At 61.9% G+C, this 14215-nt stretch overlaps 1 protein-coding gene across 1 annotated transcript in view; it reads right to left on the reverse strand.

Annotated features, from left to right (window-relative positions):
* Positions 1 to 8777: 8777 nt before the first annotated feature.
* The window catches only part of Safb2 (scaffold attachment factor B2), a 33324-nt gene continuing 27886 nt past the window's right edge, over positions 8778 to 14215 (reverse strand). The window contains exons 16-21 of the mRNA XM_047530750.1: positions 13585 to 13725; positions 12396 to 12438; positions 11391 to 11521; positions 9551 to 9663; positions 9412 to 9478; positions 8778 to 9152 (exon numbers count right to left, since the gene is read on the reverse strand). Of these exons, the coding sequence (XP_047386706.1) occupies positions 9002 to 9152; positions 9412 to 9478; positions 9551 to 9663; positions 11391 to 11521; positions 12396 to 12438; positions 13585 to 13725 (646 nt within the window). The 3' untranslated portion in view covers positions 8778 to 9001. The remainder of the gene's footprint in view (positions 9153 to 9411; positions 9479 to 9550; positions 9664 to 11390; positions 11522 to 12395; positions 12439 to 13584; positions 13726 to 14215) is intronic.

Consider the following 14215-nt stretch of genomic DNA (forward strand, 5'->3'; position numbering starts at 1 on the left):
CCCCAGTAGCTGGGACCACAGGGGCTGCCACCACACCCAACTCCAGATCGAGGTTTTAAAATGGCTAAAACCAAACTAAATTTGGAAGGTAGACTCCCTTCCAAACACCAACCCCACCAACAAGAAATTACTAAACTGCTAGAAGGAAGCATGGGACGTGATAATAATAATTCCAGTGTGTTGAAACATGACATTAAATCCAGAAGTCTTTCATTAAAAGATTAATAATTGCCAGGTGCAATGGCACACGCCTGTAATCCCAATTACTCAGCAGGCTGAGGCAGGAGGATCACAAGTTCAAGGTTAGCCTCAGCAACTTCATGAGATTCTGTCCTAAAATTTAAAAAGGTTGGGGTGTGGCTCAGTGGTAGAGCACTTGCTTAGCGTGTGTGAGCCCTTGGGTCTAATTCCCAGTACCTCCCCACATATTTAACTGACTGCACACAAATACATAATACCGATCACATCCTTCACAAGTGAGGAGGCTGACAAAATGAAGGAAATTTTTCAGACATCATAGATAAAAGGCCAATTTCCTTAATATGTAAAAAGCTTCTAGAAATCAATAAGAACAAACACTCCAGGAGATAAAAGGGCAAAAGACGTGAAGAGTGTTTTGAAAAGGAAATGCAAATGTCCTTTAAACATAGAGAAAGGAATTCATTTTCCATCATGGTAATTCAGATAAAAAATAAAGTCATTGTGAAATGCCTTTTTGTCCTTCCCACCTATTAGGTTGGTAAAGATGAAAATGTGTTAATTCATTGTGTCGCACTGGGGCTGGTGGAATAGTGGCCTCAGGACACAGCATGCAAGGGCATGGTGGCTCTGGCGACAGCTGTTGCTGTGGACACCAGCATGACCCTTCTGGGACCTTATCCACATGCCAAGCAGTTACGTGTAACCCACGGCAGAGGAGGGCGTGGCTTCGTCCTGAGCTCACTGAGCAGGGGTCCCCAGACCAGAGGAGGGCGTGGCTTCGTCCTGAGCTCACTGAGCAGGGGACCCCAGCCCAGAGTAGGGCGTGGCTTCGTCCTGAGCTCACTGAGCAGGGGACCCCAGCCCAGAGGAGGGCGTGGCTTCGTCCTGAGCTCACTGAGCAGGGGACCCCAACCCAGAGGAGGGCGTGGCTTCGTCCTGAGCTCACTGAGCAGGGGTCCCCAGCCCAGAGGAGGGCGTGGCTTCGTCCTGAGCTCACTGAGCAGGGGATCCCAGCCCAGAGGAGGGCGTGGCTTCGTCCTGAGCTCACTGAGCAGGGGATCCCAGCCCAGAGGAGGGCGTGGCTTCGTCCTGAGCTCACTGAGCAGGGGACCCCAACCCAGAGGAGGGCGTGGCTTCGTCCTGAGCTCACTGAGCAGGGGACCCCAGCCCAGAGGAGGGCGTGGCTTCGTCCTGAGCTCACTGAGCAGGGGATCCCAGCCCAGAGGAGGGCGTGGCTTCGTCCTGAGCTCACTGAGCAGGGGATCCCAGCCCAGAGGAGGGCGTGGCTTCGTCCTGAGCTCACTGAGCAGGGGATCCCAGCCCAGAGGAGGGCGTGGCTTCGTCCTGAGCTCACTGAGCAGGGGATCCCAGCCCAGAGGAGGGCGTGGCTTCGTCCTGAGCTCACTGAGCAGGGGATCCCAGCCCAGAGGAGGGCGTGGCTTCGTCCTGAGCTCACTGAGCAGGGGATCCCAGCCCAGAGGAGGGCGTGGCTTCGTCCTGAGCTCACTGAGCAGGGGATCCCAGCCCAGAGGAGGGCGTGGCTTCGTCCTGAGCTCACTGAGCAGGGGTCCCCAGCCCAGAGGAGGGCGTGGCTTCGTCCTGAGCTCACTGAGCAGGGGACCCCAGCCCAGAGGAGGGCGTGGCTTCGTCCTGAGCTCACTGAGCAGGGGACCCCAGCCCAGAGCAGGGCGTGGCTTCGTCCTGAGCTCACTGAGCAGGGGATCCCAGCCCAGAGGAGGGCGTGGCTTCATCCTGAGCTCACTGAGCAGGGGATCCCAGCCCAGAGGAGGGCGTGGCTTCGTCCTGAGCTCACTGAGCAGGGGTCCCCAGCCCAGAGGAGGGCGTGGCTTCGTCCTGAGCTCACTGAGCAGGGGTCCCCAGCCCAGAGCAGGGCGTGGCAGAGTCCGTGTGGGTCTGGTGAGGCTCTGCAGAGGAGGCGGGCGGGCCGGCTCTACCTGAAGAACCGGGTCCCAGCGCCAGGCCACTTCCCTTGTCGGGCTGAGCGCAGGTCTTGCTCATCGAGCCTGCCAGCACCGAGCAGGTCAAAGGGAGGCCCAGGACACCTGCTTGCACAGCCGGGCCCATGTCTTTGGAAAGCAGGTCCCCTTTCCCCGGGGGGCTGGGTTGGAGGGATCATGGCCTCTGCCTCTGAGACACTGTGGAACGTCAGACCCCGGCGGAGGGTGACAAGCTCTGGGAATGCCTGAGCTTGGGGGCGTGGGAGGCCTGGGAGGCCTGGGATCTGGAATACCCGGGCTCTAGACCCTTAGAATGTGCCTCCCTCCTCCTGAACATTCTAGAATCTCAGGGCCTCGCGCGGGCTGGGTCGGCCGACCACGTGGGGCTGAGACCGTCTTGCCAAGTTATCTCTCGCAGTTCTTGGGATCCCCCTGCCTCAGCCTCCGAGGAGCTGGGCCAGCAGGTGTGGCCGCCGTGCTCAGCTCCCACCGGGACTGTGAGGGGTGGCGGTGGCAGCGTCTCCCTCCCGCTGGGTCCGGGGCAGAGGGGGCGGGAGGAACCTCAGCGCGTGGAGGGCTCGTGGGAAGTGAGGAGCCCCCGGAGAGACGGGCCACAGGGGGCTGGACAGCAGGGACGGCTGGGCCCGCTAGGTCCACAGGCAGATGTGGGGGCAGGGGGCGCCAGGCAACCCCTCAAACCCAGAAGCTCAGGTCAGAGGTCCCAGGGGAAGCCTGGCTGCGTCTGGCTGGCGTGGTCCACACACATTAGAACGAGAAGGGAGGAGTTGGTGGAGTTAGTTTTTTCCATTAAAAAGCTGAATTTCTGCTGGGCGCGGTGGCACCCATCTGTCATCTCAGGGACTCCAGAGGCTGAGGCAGGAGGATGGCAAATTGGAGGCCAGTCTGGGCAGCTTAGCAAGACCTCATCTCAAAATGGAAAGGGCTGGGTGCGGCTCCGTGTAGGGCACTTGCCCAGCGTGTGCGAGGCCCTGGGTTCCATCCCCGCACCGCAGGACGAAGGAAGAAAAAGAAAAGGAAAGAAAGATGGGGCCGAGGCCGGGACAGGCAGAGGCCGGGACAGACAGGGCGAGTCCCCGAGGGCGCAGGCGCCTCCCTGACCGGGATGCTGGGCAGGAGGCTCCCGGAGAGGAGTGGCATTTGGATGTGGCAGAGTCTGACTGACAGGCCAGGACGGCCGCAGTGCCCCGTCCTGGGCTCAGTGGGAGGTGCTGGGGGAGGGAGCTCGCAGCCCCACGTCCCCCCTCCGGGGACAGCCTTCCATCGGGACAGGGGCAGGGTCTTGCGGTGACACCAGGGTGGGGACAAGTCCGTGGCTCTCTGCAGCACATGAGATGAGACGGGGGAGGGGACTTTCCACTGTTGCCATCGCCGTGCCAACAGCCACGGGGCCACGGGTTGTCCCTCGGCTGCTTTCCCCGCCAGCCAGGGGCACGGAGACGGAGGCACGGTCACCCCGCCAGATACACAGAGACGACGTGCCGGGTGACGTCGGCAGAGCCGGGGACACACGCAACCACAACTGTGCTCAAGGGACACCCCCCGCCAGACCTGCACAGGACACGCAGGCTCAGGACCCTGGCTGCCAGCGGGAGCCCCCTCCAGCCTCCACTGTGTTCCCCCGGGCCTCCCGCCAAGGGTGACCAGCCAGCAGAGGACAGGTGGGCGGGTGAGCGCAGCATGGCTCTCGGGCGCCACCCGGTGGGCAGGCGGGGCAGCCCGGGTCGGCCGCAGCCTGGCCCTGCTGCGGCTCCTCCGCCGCGCCGGCTCCCCCCCAGCCCTCAGGCCGCCCCCCGTCCAGCGTGTGTCCCAGTCTGCACTTGAAGCAGGTGGCTCCAGCCCCCTCCTGCACACCCCAGCACAGTGGCGTCCCTCGGGCCCTGTCCCCTGGTAGTGTCGTGGCTCTGCCGCCCCCCAACTCCCACGCCCTGGACTTTGGGACAGGCACCCTGAGGCTGCAGACTGCATCCAACAGAAGCTGGCCCTGGGCCTGGCTCACCCCTTGCCCGTGGGGTCCCCGTGGCCTGGGGAGGGTGGGCAGAGAAGACTGGAACCCCCGAGCAGGGCAGGGCCAGACGGAGCTGCCGACACTTGTCCTTAGCCCTCCCAGGAGGGCTGACCTCTCCAGGGCTCAGAACTTGCTGTGGCTCCCTGTGGCCTTTGGGCAGGTGACTCCTCCCCTGATGGGGGTGGTCAACTCCCCTCTGCCCTCAGGTCCCCTGTGCTCCCAAGTGCGTGGTCCCTCCAAGGTGCGGCACCCCTTCCTTCCTGGCACCTGGCAGGGGCTGTCCCCTGGCCTGGAACGCCCTTCCAGACCCTCCCAGCACGGACAGCAGGAGCCTGTGGGTCACAGTCCCTGCCTGGCCCTTGAGCCCAGTGCCCAGGGAGTCCGGGATGCACTGGCCCAGGCTCTGATCTCGCCTCCGGGGCCTGGCCAGGTGGGCTGCCTGCTGCTGCACCTGCTCGGTCACGCCCGCCCGGAGGGTCTCCCCTGACCAGTCTGCAGGTTTGGCTCGTGGGGCTGCAGCTCGGCTGGGGCGCAGCTCCAGGGCCCGCACGAGCCCGCGAGCCTGGGAGCGGTTTCTGTGGCTGGGCAGCTGGCGGGCGGGAGCTGGGTGTGATCGCAGGACCCGAGGAGCCCTGAGGTGCCTGCGGCGGCTTCCGGCACTCAGCTCCACAGTGTGTGGCGCTCCAGGGGCCAGACCGCGGCCTCTGACTTCAAACGCTGCTAAGGTGCAGTGGGTGCCGGGCGGGCGGGCCGGGCCCATGGAGGCCGGGCCCCGCCTGTGCGAGAGGGTCTCTGTGGTGCCCGGGCGCAGCAGGGCTGAGGCCACAGGGGTCACGCGGACGCTGCGGTGCTGGTTTGCACGGGGTCTTTGGTTGTGTGGTGCCGGGGACGAGCCCGCTGAGTGGCGCCCCAGCCCACCCTGCCCGTTTCAAGACGGGAAGCCCCAGGCGGTGGGGTTGGGCCACCGGGAGCCGGTGGGACGGGTTCCCCTCTCCTGGCTTGTTCTAGCTGGAGACCCCTCCTCAGCCCCTGGCGAGGCCTCTGCAGACCTGGGCCCACGCAGCAGGCGGGAGGCGGAGCCACAGCAGCACCAGGTGCTGACTCGGCCGCTGGCTACTTTGCCTTTTTACTGAACTGAAAGGCCTTTGAGTGACGTGGCCTCTGAGCACGGCAGCGGCCCGGGACCTCACCCGCCCTGCTGGCCCAGGAGCCCAGGCGCTGCTCTGAAGGACACTTAGGAACACAAAACTCAGCAAGTGGGTTTGGCTGACGCTTGCAGACGTGGACACATAGTGGGGTGTTCACCCCATCCCGACGCTTTCTTCCCCGGCCACCCCGAAAAAGAGCAGCCTGGACCCCTTCCCAGGAGCCCCTGTGAAGCAGGGCACTGAGCCCCATCCCTGCAGGGCGCACCAGGGCCCGTCCACACCTGTGGGCACTCACCGTGTGCCAGGTTCTAAGCTTTTGTGTGGAGACCGTGTCCGGTGAGCTGTGTCTTCAGTCCGAGCAGCCAAGACACAGATGGTCACCAGCTGTGAGGACTGACCCAGCAAGGGGGCACCTCGGGCACTCTGGTGCCCACGTCTGTCCTCCTCTGTCCCACCAGGGTGGCTCTCGCTCCTGGGATGCCTCCTTCTGTGCCTCCTTCCGTGAACAAGCCACGCTGGTTCTTGAGGTGCTGGGGCCTGAATCCAAGGTCCCTGCTAGGAAGTGCCCTATCACTGAGCTGCACCCCAGACCTTTTTATAGTTTTTAGACAGGGTCTTGCTAAGTTGCAGAGGCTGGCCTCAAAATTTCAATCCTCCTGTCTTAGCCTTCAGAGTAGCTGGGACTCAGGTGTGTACCCCCACACAGGGCCAAAGAAAATCTTTTTTAAAACTATAGTAAAATACACATAACAGCTGGCCTTCCAGCCGTGTGGAACTGCCCAATCCAGGGCCGAAGCACGTCCCTGCGGTGGGCAGCCCCACCACCCTCTCTAGGACTGTCGCTTCTGTGCAAGAGGAACTCTTCTGTCCCATCCTTCAGCAATTCCCAGTCCCTGGCACCTGCCATCCCACGTTCTGTAAGTCCGATGGTTCTAGGGACTTCCTGGGGGTGGCATCTTGCAGCTTTAGTTTTTGGTTTTGGTCTGGTGTCCTGTGGCACTGGGGACATGGGAGGCAAGCACTGCCCGGGCGGGTCTGTGCAGGGTGGCCCAGCTGCCTGCAGAAGCAGAAGGTGCCCACAGCCAGGAGCAGGGGCCCTTCCTGCACGGACCTTGCTCCCTGCCTTTCTCCTGGAATAACGAGGGCCTGGGAAAACCCTGGCCAAGATGACACCCTGTCAGAGACAAGCCCAAACGAGGCATGGCTTCCTGGTCTCTGGCCAAGACAGACGTGGTTCTGTTCTGAGCTTGCCACAGCTGAGGCACACCCTCGAGGACAAGGTAGACGTGGCCTGTGGAGCAGGGAAGTGACCAGGAGCTTGCCCCACACACTGCCCGGGGCCTGTGTCACCTCCAAGGATGATGTGCCCCTGGGACCTCAGCATCACCTGGGCCAGGCGCTGCACCACTGTAAACCCAGCAGCTGGGGAGGCTGAGGCAGGAGGACCCCGAGTTTGAGGTCACCCAGTCAACTTAATGAAACTGTCTCAAAATAAAAAGATAAAAAGGACTGGGGTGCAGCCCAGGGGTGGACACGTGCCTGGCCCTGCTAGGCCCTGGGCTCCATCCCCGGCCACACAAGTACCAAGGGGCCAGACGCCCACAGGTCTATGCCCACGCAAGGCAGAGGTTCCCGCAGAGCCCAGGAATGAAGCACGTTCGTCTCTCAGCTCACCAGGAAACCCACGTGTCACCACCGTGATGGGCGAAGTGGGGTTTGAGCTGCCCTGAGTCCCACGTTCAATCCCGCCCCAAAACCTCAGGTGACGGCCAGAGACAGCAACGGGGTCACTGCAGATGTGACCCACCAAGATACCACAGGAGGGAGGAGCAGGTGGAGCAGGGACCCCGTGTCCCTGGGGGAGGGACATCTGGACACCAATGCCTGCAGGAACAGCTGGCAGTGCAGGTGGAGCCGGGGTGACGCCTCTACGGCTCAGAGCAGAGGCAGGACAGACGCCTGGAGGCCTTGGGCCTGGATCCCACTTCAACCTGCCGGGCTGCGTCCGCCAAGTTCCAGGCAGCCCAGCGGCCCGGGCGTCTCCTGCACGTCTGTGGGGCAGACACGGGCTTAGCCTGGCTCAGGAGTCCAGTGGGTGACAGCCAGGACGGCCGGCTCAGAAGGCAGGCCTCCAGCCTTTGGGGCGTGTGGGAGTCCGAGGGTGGCCCGGGCGGCACCCACGCCCGCTCAGAGCAGGCGGCGTGCTCCCAACGCCAGCCAGAAACGCCGTCCAGCTTGGGTAGGGAGGGAGGGGCGGGGACTCTGTGCAGGAGGCCACCATGTGGGCGACTCTGCCTTGTCTGCAGCTCACCAGCTGGGTGAGGCTCAGGCTGCTTTTAAAAACCAGACCCCCAGTGCCGACGCAGGGGAGGGACATTGGGACAATGTGATTGTTCCGGCCTGAGGGAGGGAAGCAGGTGCCAGCAGGTGGCCGGGTGGATCAACTCCCCACAGGCCCCGGACCAGCTGAACTGAACACTGAGCTGGGGAGCAGGGACCAGCCTCCCCGGGCCCCGAGGCCTGGTGTTCCCGTCAGCCCCGCTCAGCCCCGCTCAGCCCCGAAGGGCTCGGCCGCGGGGACCCGTTGGATAGAGCCCGCAGCTGGCTGCCTGCTGGGCCAGCTGGCGAGGTCTGGCAGGGGCTTTGGAAACTTGGGGCCCACCTTTTTCTTTTCGGCAGTGCTGGGGCCTGAGCCCAGGCTGCTCCCCCCTGAGCTGCACCCCCAGTCCTTTTGAGTCAGGCCGCTTGTGATCCTCTTCCCGAGGGTCACGGAGAGCACAGGCACACGCCACCATGCCAGCACAACACTTTTCCTTCTGGCTATCAGGGACTGAACCCAGGGGCGCTCAACCACCGAGCCACACTCCAGCCCTCTGTGCGTGCATTCAGAGACGGCGTCTCGCGAGGCTGCCGAGGCTGGCTTTGAACTTGGGATCCTCCTGTCTCAGCCTCCTGAGCCACTATGATTGCAGGTGTGGCCACTGCACCCAACACTGTCTCTAAAGAAAATCAGAATCACGCTGCACATGCAGGAACCTGCATTTTCAGTAAAGCGGAGCTGGCACCAGTGGCCAAGGCTGGGTCCACTGCAGGAGTGAGCAGGGCCCACTCCACCCCCATCCCGTGGCCAGGCCCCACAGGGCACCGCTGCCTCCATCTGGAGGTGAAGAGACGAGCGCAGGGCCAGGCCTGGTCTGAGCGCCTCAGGGCGCAACCCCAGCCCATGAAGTATGCCCGACTCCGACCCCAGCACTGCCGGCTCCGAGGTCTGGGCCCGACTCCTGGGCCCACTCCTGCTCTGGCTGCTGCTCCCGTCCCTGCCGAGCAGGGATGTGGATGCCCACTCCAAGGCAGCCCTGAGAGTCCAGAAGGCGGTGAGGGAGGCGGGCCATGGAAGGCCAGCGCCTGCCCCACTAGGCGGACACATCAAAGCACGGTGCGCAAGTGGGGACCAGAAATGTTTATTAATGGAAGTGGAATGCTCGTTACAGAAACCTGTCTACAGACGGAGGACAAGAGCACGTTTATTAAAAAACAAAACAAAACAAAACAAAAAAAACCCCAAAACAGTTCACGTTGTGTGGCTGCGACAGGGCGGCAGAGTGCTCCTTCAAAGGCCCCGCGGCTCCCGGTGCCTCTGCCTACCTGCAAGCTCCTGCTGCGGGGCCTCAGTAGCGTCGGGTGAAGTGGGGGTATGGGTGGGGGTGGGGATGGGGGACCCTGCTGGCCCGGTCCTGGCTGGCTACTCCACCACCATCCAGCCCGCCGCCGGGCACCACGTGGCCCTGGGAATGTCCAGCATGCGTGAAGCCGCCTCGCCTAGGAACAAAGCCAGAGGTCCCTGAGCTCTGCCTCCCCGCAGCACGGCTGGGCGGCCGCCCACAAGCTCCCCGCTTCTTCCTTTCCAGGTGAGCCAGATCATTGGTCATGGCACGTTGCACTGGGGTGGCTGAGTGACATCTGACCAGCTGCTTTTGTTTTGTTTTCACAACACCCAACCCAGCAAGTTGATCAAACATGCAAACCCGGGGAGGTGAACACAGGGGCTGGCAAGGTGGCCCGGGAGAGCGCTCCTTACCCAGCCACGCCGCCCCGGCCCGCTGCGTGCCCTGGCCCCGAGGCTCCGGACAGGCCCCTCTCAGCACCTGCAAGAGAAGACACACTGTGGACACTGGTGCATGGCCTCTGGCCCCAGACGCCGCCTCTCCCTGGAGTACCTGGCCACCGCGCGTTCTCCCGGCCCACTGCGCCAGCATCCACCGCACCCTGCCAGGCCCGGACCTGATGTTCCTCCAGCCGCGGGTTGTGCTCTGCCCAGTCTCGTCCACCCCTTTGCCAAAACAGAAACACACACAGCTGTCCCGACATGTCCGCAGTCACCTGGGGAAGAGGCAGGTCCCGCGCTCCAGAGAGCAAACGGCCGCAAGTAACACCTCCCCAAAGGTACGAACAGCAGAGAGCACGTGAGGGGTCCAGCTCCGGGAGCCACCAGGGAGAAGGCACATGAGCCCTAGAAGGAGGGCGGCCCAGTGCTGGCAAGGGAGGGCGACACCGGCAGCGCCCTCGGGGCTCCCCAAAGGCCTGCAAATGCAGAGCTTCCAATTCCCTAACGTTTCAACAAAACTGACACAGATGCATTAAAACAGGTTGGAAATCATACTCTAGAGCTTGTGTGTATCATCACACTAATTAACGTTATTATGAGGTAATCGTACCCTTAATCACTGTTATCATACAGCTGTAAATACACACTACACGCTACACTTAAGTTTTCGTAGGTGTCCCACGTCTGGGATGACAGGTCAAAGTGGGCTTTAAGTACAGGCCTGCCACATAAGCCAGCAACCCCACGCCACGGCAGCCACCCCAGAGAAGGAGGCCACTCCAATAAAAACCCCTGCACCCACGCAGCAGCATGGCCCATGGTGCCAACGGTGGGAAAGGACCCAACAGTCATGGTCACTGACGAGGCACAAACCAGACACAGCGACCATAATACAAGAGGACACTCGGCCGTGAACAGGAGCAACACGTGGAGAACCTAGCCCGTCATCCTCGGCGAGAAGAGCCAGGAGCTAGGCTGCAGCTGCCCAGGGCTCTGCTTGGGGCTGAAGAAGAGGCTCTAAATGGAACGCAGTCCGAAGCTCGTCCACCCCAAACACACTAACCGTCACAGGCGTGCACTGTCAGTGGGTCAACTGCACGGCCTGTGCCTCCCCCCAGTACGGCTGCTTAAAGAAAGCTTCAGGCAGAAACCAAAGATTAACATCCCGGTACCAGGAGTCGCCAGGGGCTCCTGGGCACTCCGGCCTTGGGCTGGAGATCCTGGGCAGTGGGCCTCAGGGGCCCCCAGGAGCGAAGACCAGGCCTCCGCCAGGCCCACCAGTGGGCTGCTGGGTGCATACCCTGCCCCAGGTGCCGGCTGCTGCCAGTGCGATCGATGCTCAGGACTGCTCTCCCACTGAAATGTCCCACAGGCTTTTCAGATGAGGCGACACTGAGGGATCAGGTTCTAAGTAGGTCGCTTGGAAGAGAACATGTTCCATTAGCTTATCAGACTGTGGCTGCAATCTGTGCCACCTGCAGGGGGTAGGTACTTCTGGTGTCCTTGAACACCAGCAAGAGCTCTGAGAAAAGGGAAGAGTCCCTGGCAATGGTGCCAGGAGGGACGGGGGCAGGAGAGGAGCGCAGGCCACCTGCCCTGTACAGCACCCAACAGCTGTGCTGAGAGCCCACCTCACGCAGGGGATAAAGCCAGGACATAAGTCACTGCCCAAGGACAGTCCAGAGGATAGAGGTGAGCTGGCCAGGAACCCCAGGGGCCACTGCAGCAATGACAGGAGCCACAATGAGCACATAAGTGCCGCTGCTGGGGAGGGCCCACACCTGTCGTCCAGGTTCCCTCACAAAGACCCTGAGCCACCCGCCTGGGAAGAGAGGAAGGACCCAGGCCAGGTGGCGCCCTCAAGCTCTCCTTCGGCTGAGGCCTGCGGTGCAGCCGGCTGGCCCAAGGTAGACCTGCCACCCCGAGTCTGGACTGAGAGGCCCACTGCTCACCTCGGGGGAGGTGGGAGACCCCGGCCTTCGCTCAGCCTCTTGTCAGAGCCGTAGCCCCCCCAGCCGTCGCGTGAGTCTCGGCCGTGGCGCTCCGGGGGTCCTCCGTGGCCGTGGCGGTCGTCGGAGTAATGCTAGAAGGCACAGGGGGACGGTAAGCCTCTGGCCATGCCCTTCTACCTCCTGGAGGGCCTGTCCCCCTGTGGGTTCCTGGGGAGCAGTGGGATGCAGCCAGGAGCAGCCTGGAGCCAGGGACGAAGCTCCCACAGCTCCGAGGCCCCTCCTCCCTCCCCGACAGTTTTGTCACCCCCGCCTGGGCTGGTACTGCAGTGTCACCCCGCAGAAGGTGTGCAAGGGCCTGGGAGTCCCACTGAGGACACCAGCCCTCACGGGCGCCTCCTCCTCGCTAAGGACAGCCCCTCTGGCGCCTGGCACTATCAAGGGGCCTCTTTCGGCCTGCCACCTGAGGCAGAAGCTGCACTGCCACTCTGCCCCTGGCCGAGCAAAAGACACCAGAGAGGTCAGCACCACGTTTTCTCAGGAAATACGCCTGCTTCAGAGGACCAGTATTCTGATGCCCATCTCCGTCCCTCAGCGGTGGTTCACAGGTGCCCACACAATACCAGACACTCAGGGGCCACCTGCATGGTCTGCACCCCAGCGGAACCAGAGGGCCCCTCCCCGAGATATGGCCGAATGATGCCCTAACCACCTGCTAGCCACCACCTGAGATGTCCAAGGCGCCCACTACGTCAAGACGTGAAGTTCCTAAGCTTCCCACCTGTCCTACGCCTGCTCAGCCAGCCTCCTGAGGCACTGAGATGCCAGGCAAGGCCCCTGTGCCTGACTGCAGCCCTGCACAGCTGACTGCGTGTGGGGACTTGCTAGCAAAAAAACAATCAAACGCTCGCACTTCTGACAGCTGCCCAGACTGCCGTTCTTGCGAACTCCGCCTAGTAGGAAAGGCTAGCCACAGGTCCAGGCCCAGGGCAGGTAGGACCCACTCACCTGGCCGTCCCGCTCTCCCATCACTGGCCTGGACCCCTCCCTCCTGCAAGAGGAACAGATCTCAGTCAGTCAGCAGCTGGTGGGATGGACACACTACTGGCCACGCCAGAGTCCTCCAATGGGGGCGCGTGGTCCACCTCACTGCACAAGTCTGTAATTCGCAGGCCTGGGTTTCCCAGGGGGAACGCTGTGCCTCAGAGGGGGATGAAGCAGCTTCCTGAGAAGGTCGGAATCAGGATCAATGGAAACCCTGAAGAGAGGGAGTCTCAAAAGCCGACTCGCAGCAAGGCCTCGCTGACCTTGGGCCTGGCAGCCTCAAATGGGCCCCAGCCTCTCCTTTGACCCACGCCTGTGACTTGTGCCACCCAGCCGGGAATCAGACTCGTGGCTTCTCCCACCCTATGCCCATCCCTGTTTGACTCCTTCTGTTTCCCAAGAGCTCAAAGGTGGTGACGTGGCTCTGGCACACAGTCCAGGGGCAGAGACGTCAGGTGGGACTTAGGCGGAGAACCCAGGCCCACCTTTCTCTGCAGTGCTGGCAGTTTTAATGACGTGCTGCCATTTTAATCAGCTACACATACGCTCATGAGAGGGACTAGCAAAACGGGAAAACCAGAACAGTGTGGCGGGGCGACCCTGGCTAAAAGCCCCACTCACACCCTCAAAGGGAGCTGGCCAAGGAGAGTTGCATGCTCGGGCTCTTCTCTCTGCCACTCACTGGCGGGGAACCTCTACTGCCCAGTGAGCCCCAAACCCCTTATTTCCCTAACGACACCCCCTGATACCTAGGAGGATGATCCTGCTCTCCCCAGCAACCTGGAGGGGACTGTGTTCCGTGGACAAGGGATCGTGTCCACCCAGGAAGAAGTCACCCCAGAACCTGCCATGCTGACCATGCCCCACCCGACAGGCTGGTATGAGGCCTAGAACGCTGCCCGGGCCTCGCACATCCTCTCTGTGGAAAGAGGACAGTGGATAAAACGAGCTCAGGATGCCTTCCTGCTCAGCAGTCTGAGGACACACACATGACCACAACCCCAACCGCCTGCTGGAGCTCTTTACGGAGGGTCCAGGCAGCCACCATGACACTAGAGGTGAACAAGCCTTAAAAGCAGGGACGAGGTCTGGTCCCCACACATGATGGGAATGCAGCTGATGCCAGCCACATCCCTGGCTGGAGGCTGCTGACCTGTCAGCAGCGTGGTCCTGGTACTGGCCTCGGTCTCGGTGGTCAAAGTCGTGGAAGCGATGATCTGGCCGGGGGAAGTCGGCGCGGTACCTATCCTCCATGGCCACGCGCTTTCCTTCTGGCCAGTAGGCATCATCTCTCCTGGAGTTTATTTTAGAAAGAGCACAAATTTCAATTAGGAAAGAGATCGAGGACAAAAGGAGCAGGAGGTGCTCGGGTGCTCGGGAGCTCGTTCTCCGACCCAGAGCCACCTCAGCACCCCGCAGGGCTCTCTCCTCGCTCAGGCCCGCTGCTTTGACTGGATAAAGTAAGACCCCAGACTGCCAGGAGGCATGTGTGGAGGAGGGGACGGCTGTGCGCCAACTGTACCCCAGGCTGTTAACGCCTTGGTCCCTGCATGGGCTCAACTGCAAGTAAAGTGGAATGCAATCCTTCTAGAATGGTGTCCTAGCTGCTACGCTTTACCTACTGCCTTCCACAGGAAACCAAGCCTCCCACTGGGTTTTCTGAAAGCAAAGCAATCAGATCAGGTGATAGTGAGCTACATAAAGCTCAGGAAGGCATTCAATTATCTTCTTCCTGGTTCTTACCAGAAAACTAGGCTCCTGGGGAGTAGGGTGATGGGTGACCG

This window comes from Sciurus carolinensis, chromosome 17, assembly GCF_902686445.1.
Source record: "Sciurus carolinensis chromosome 17, mSciCar1.2, whole genome shotgun sequence".
Classification (NCBI taxonomy): Eukaryota; Metazoa; Chordata; class Mammalia; order Rodentia; family Sciuridae; genus Sciurus; species Sciurus carolinensis.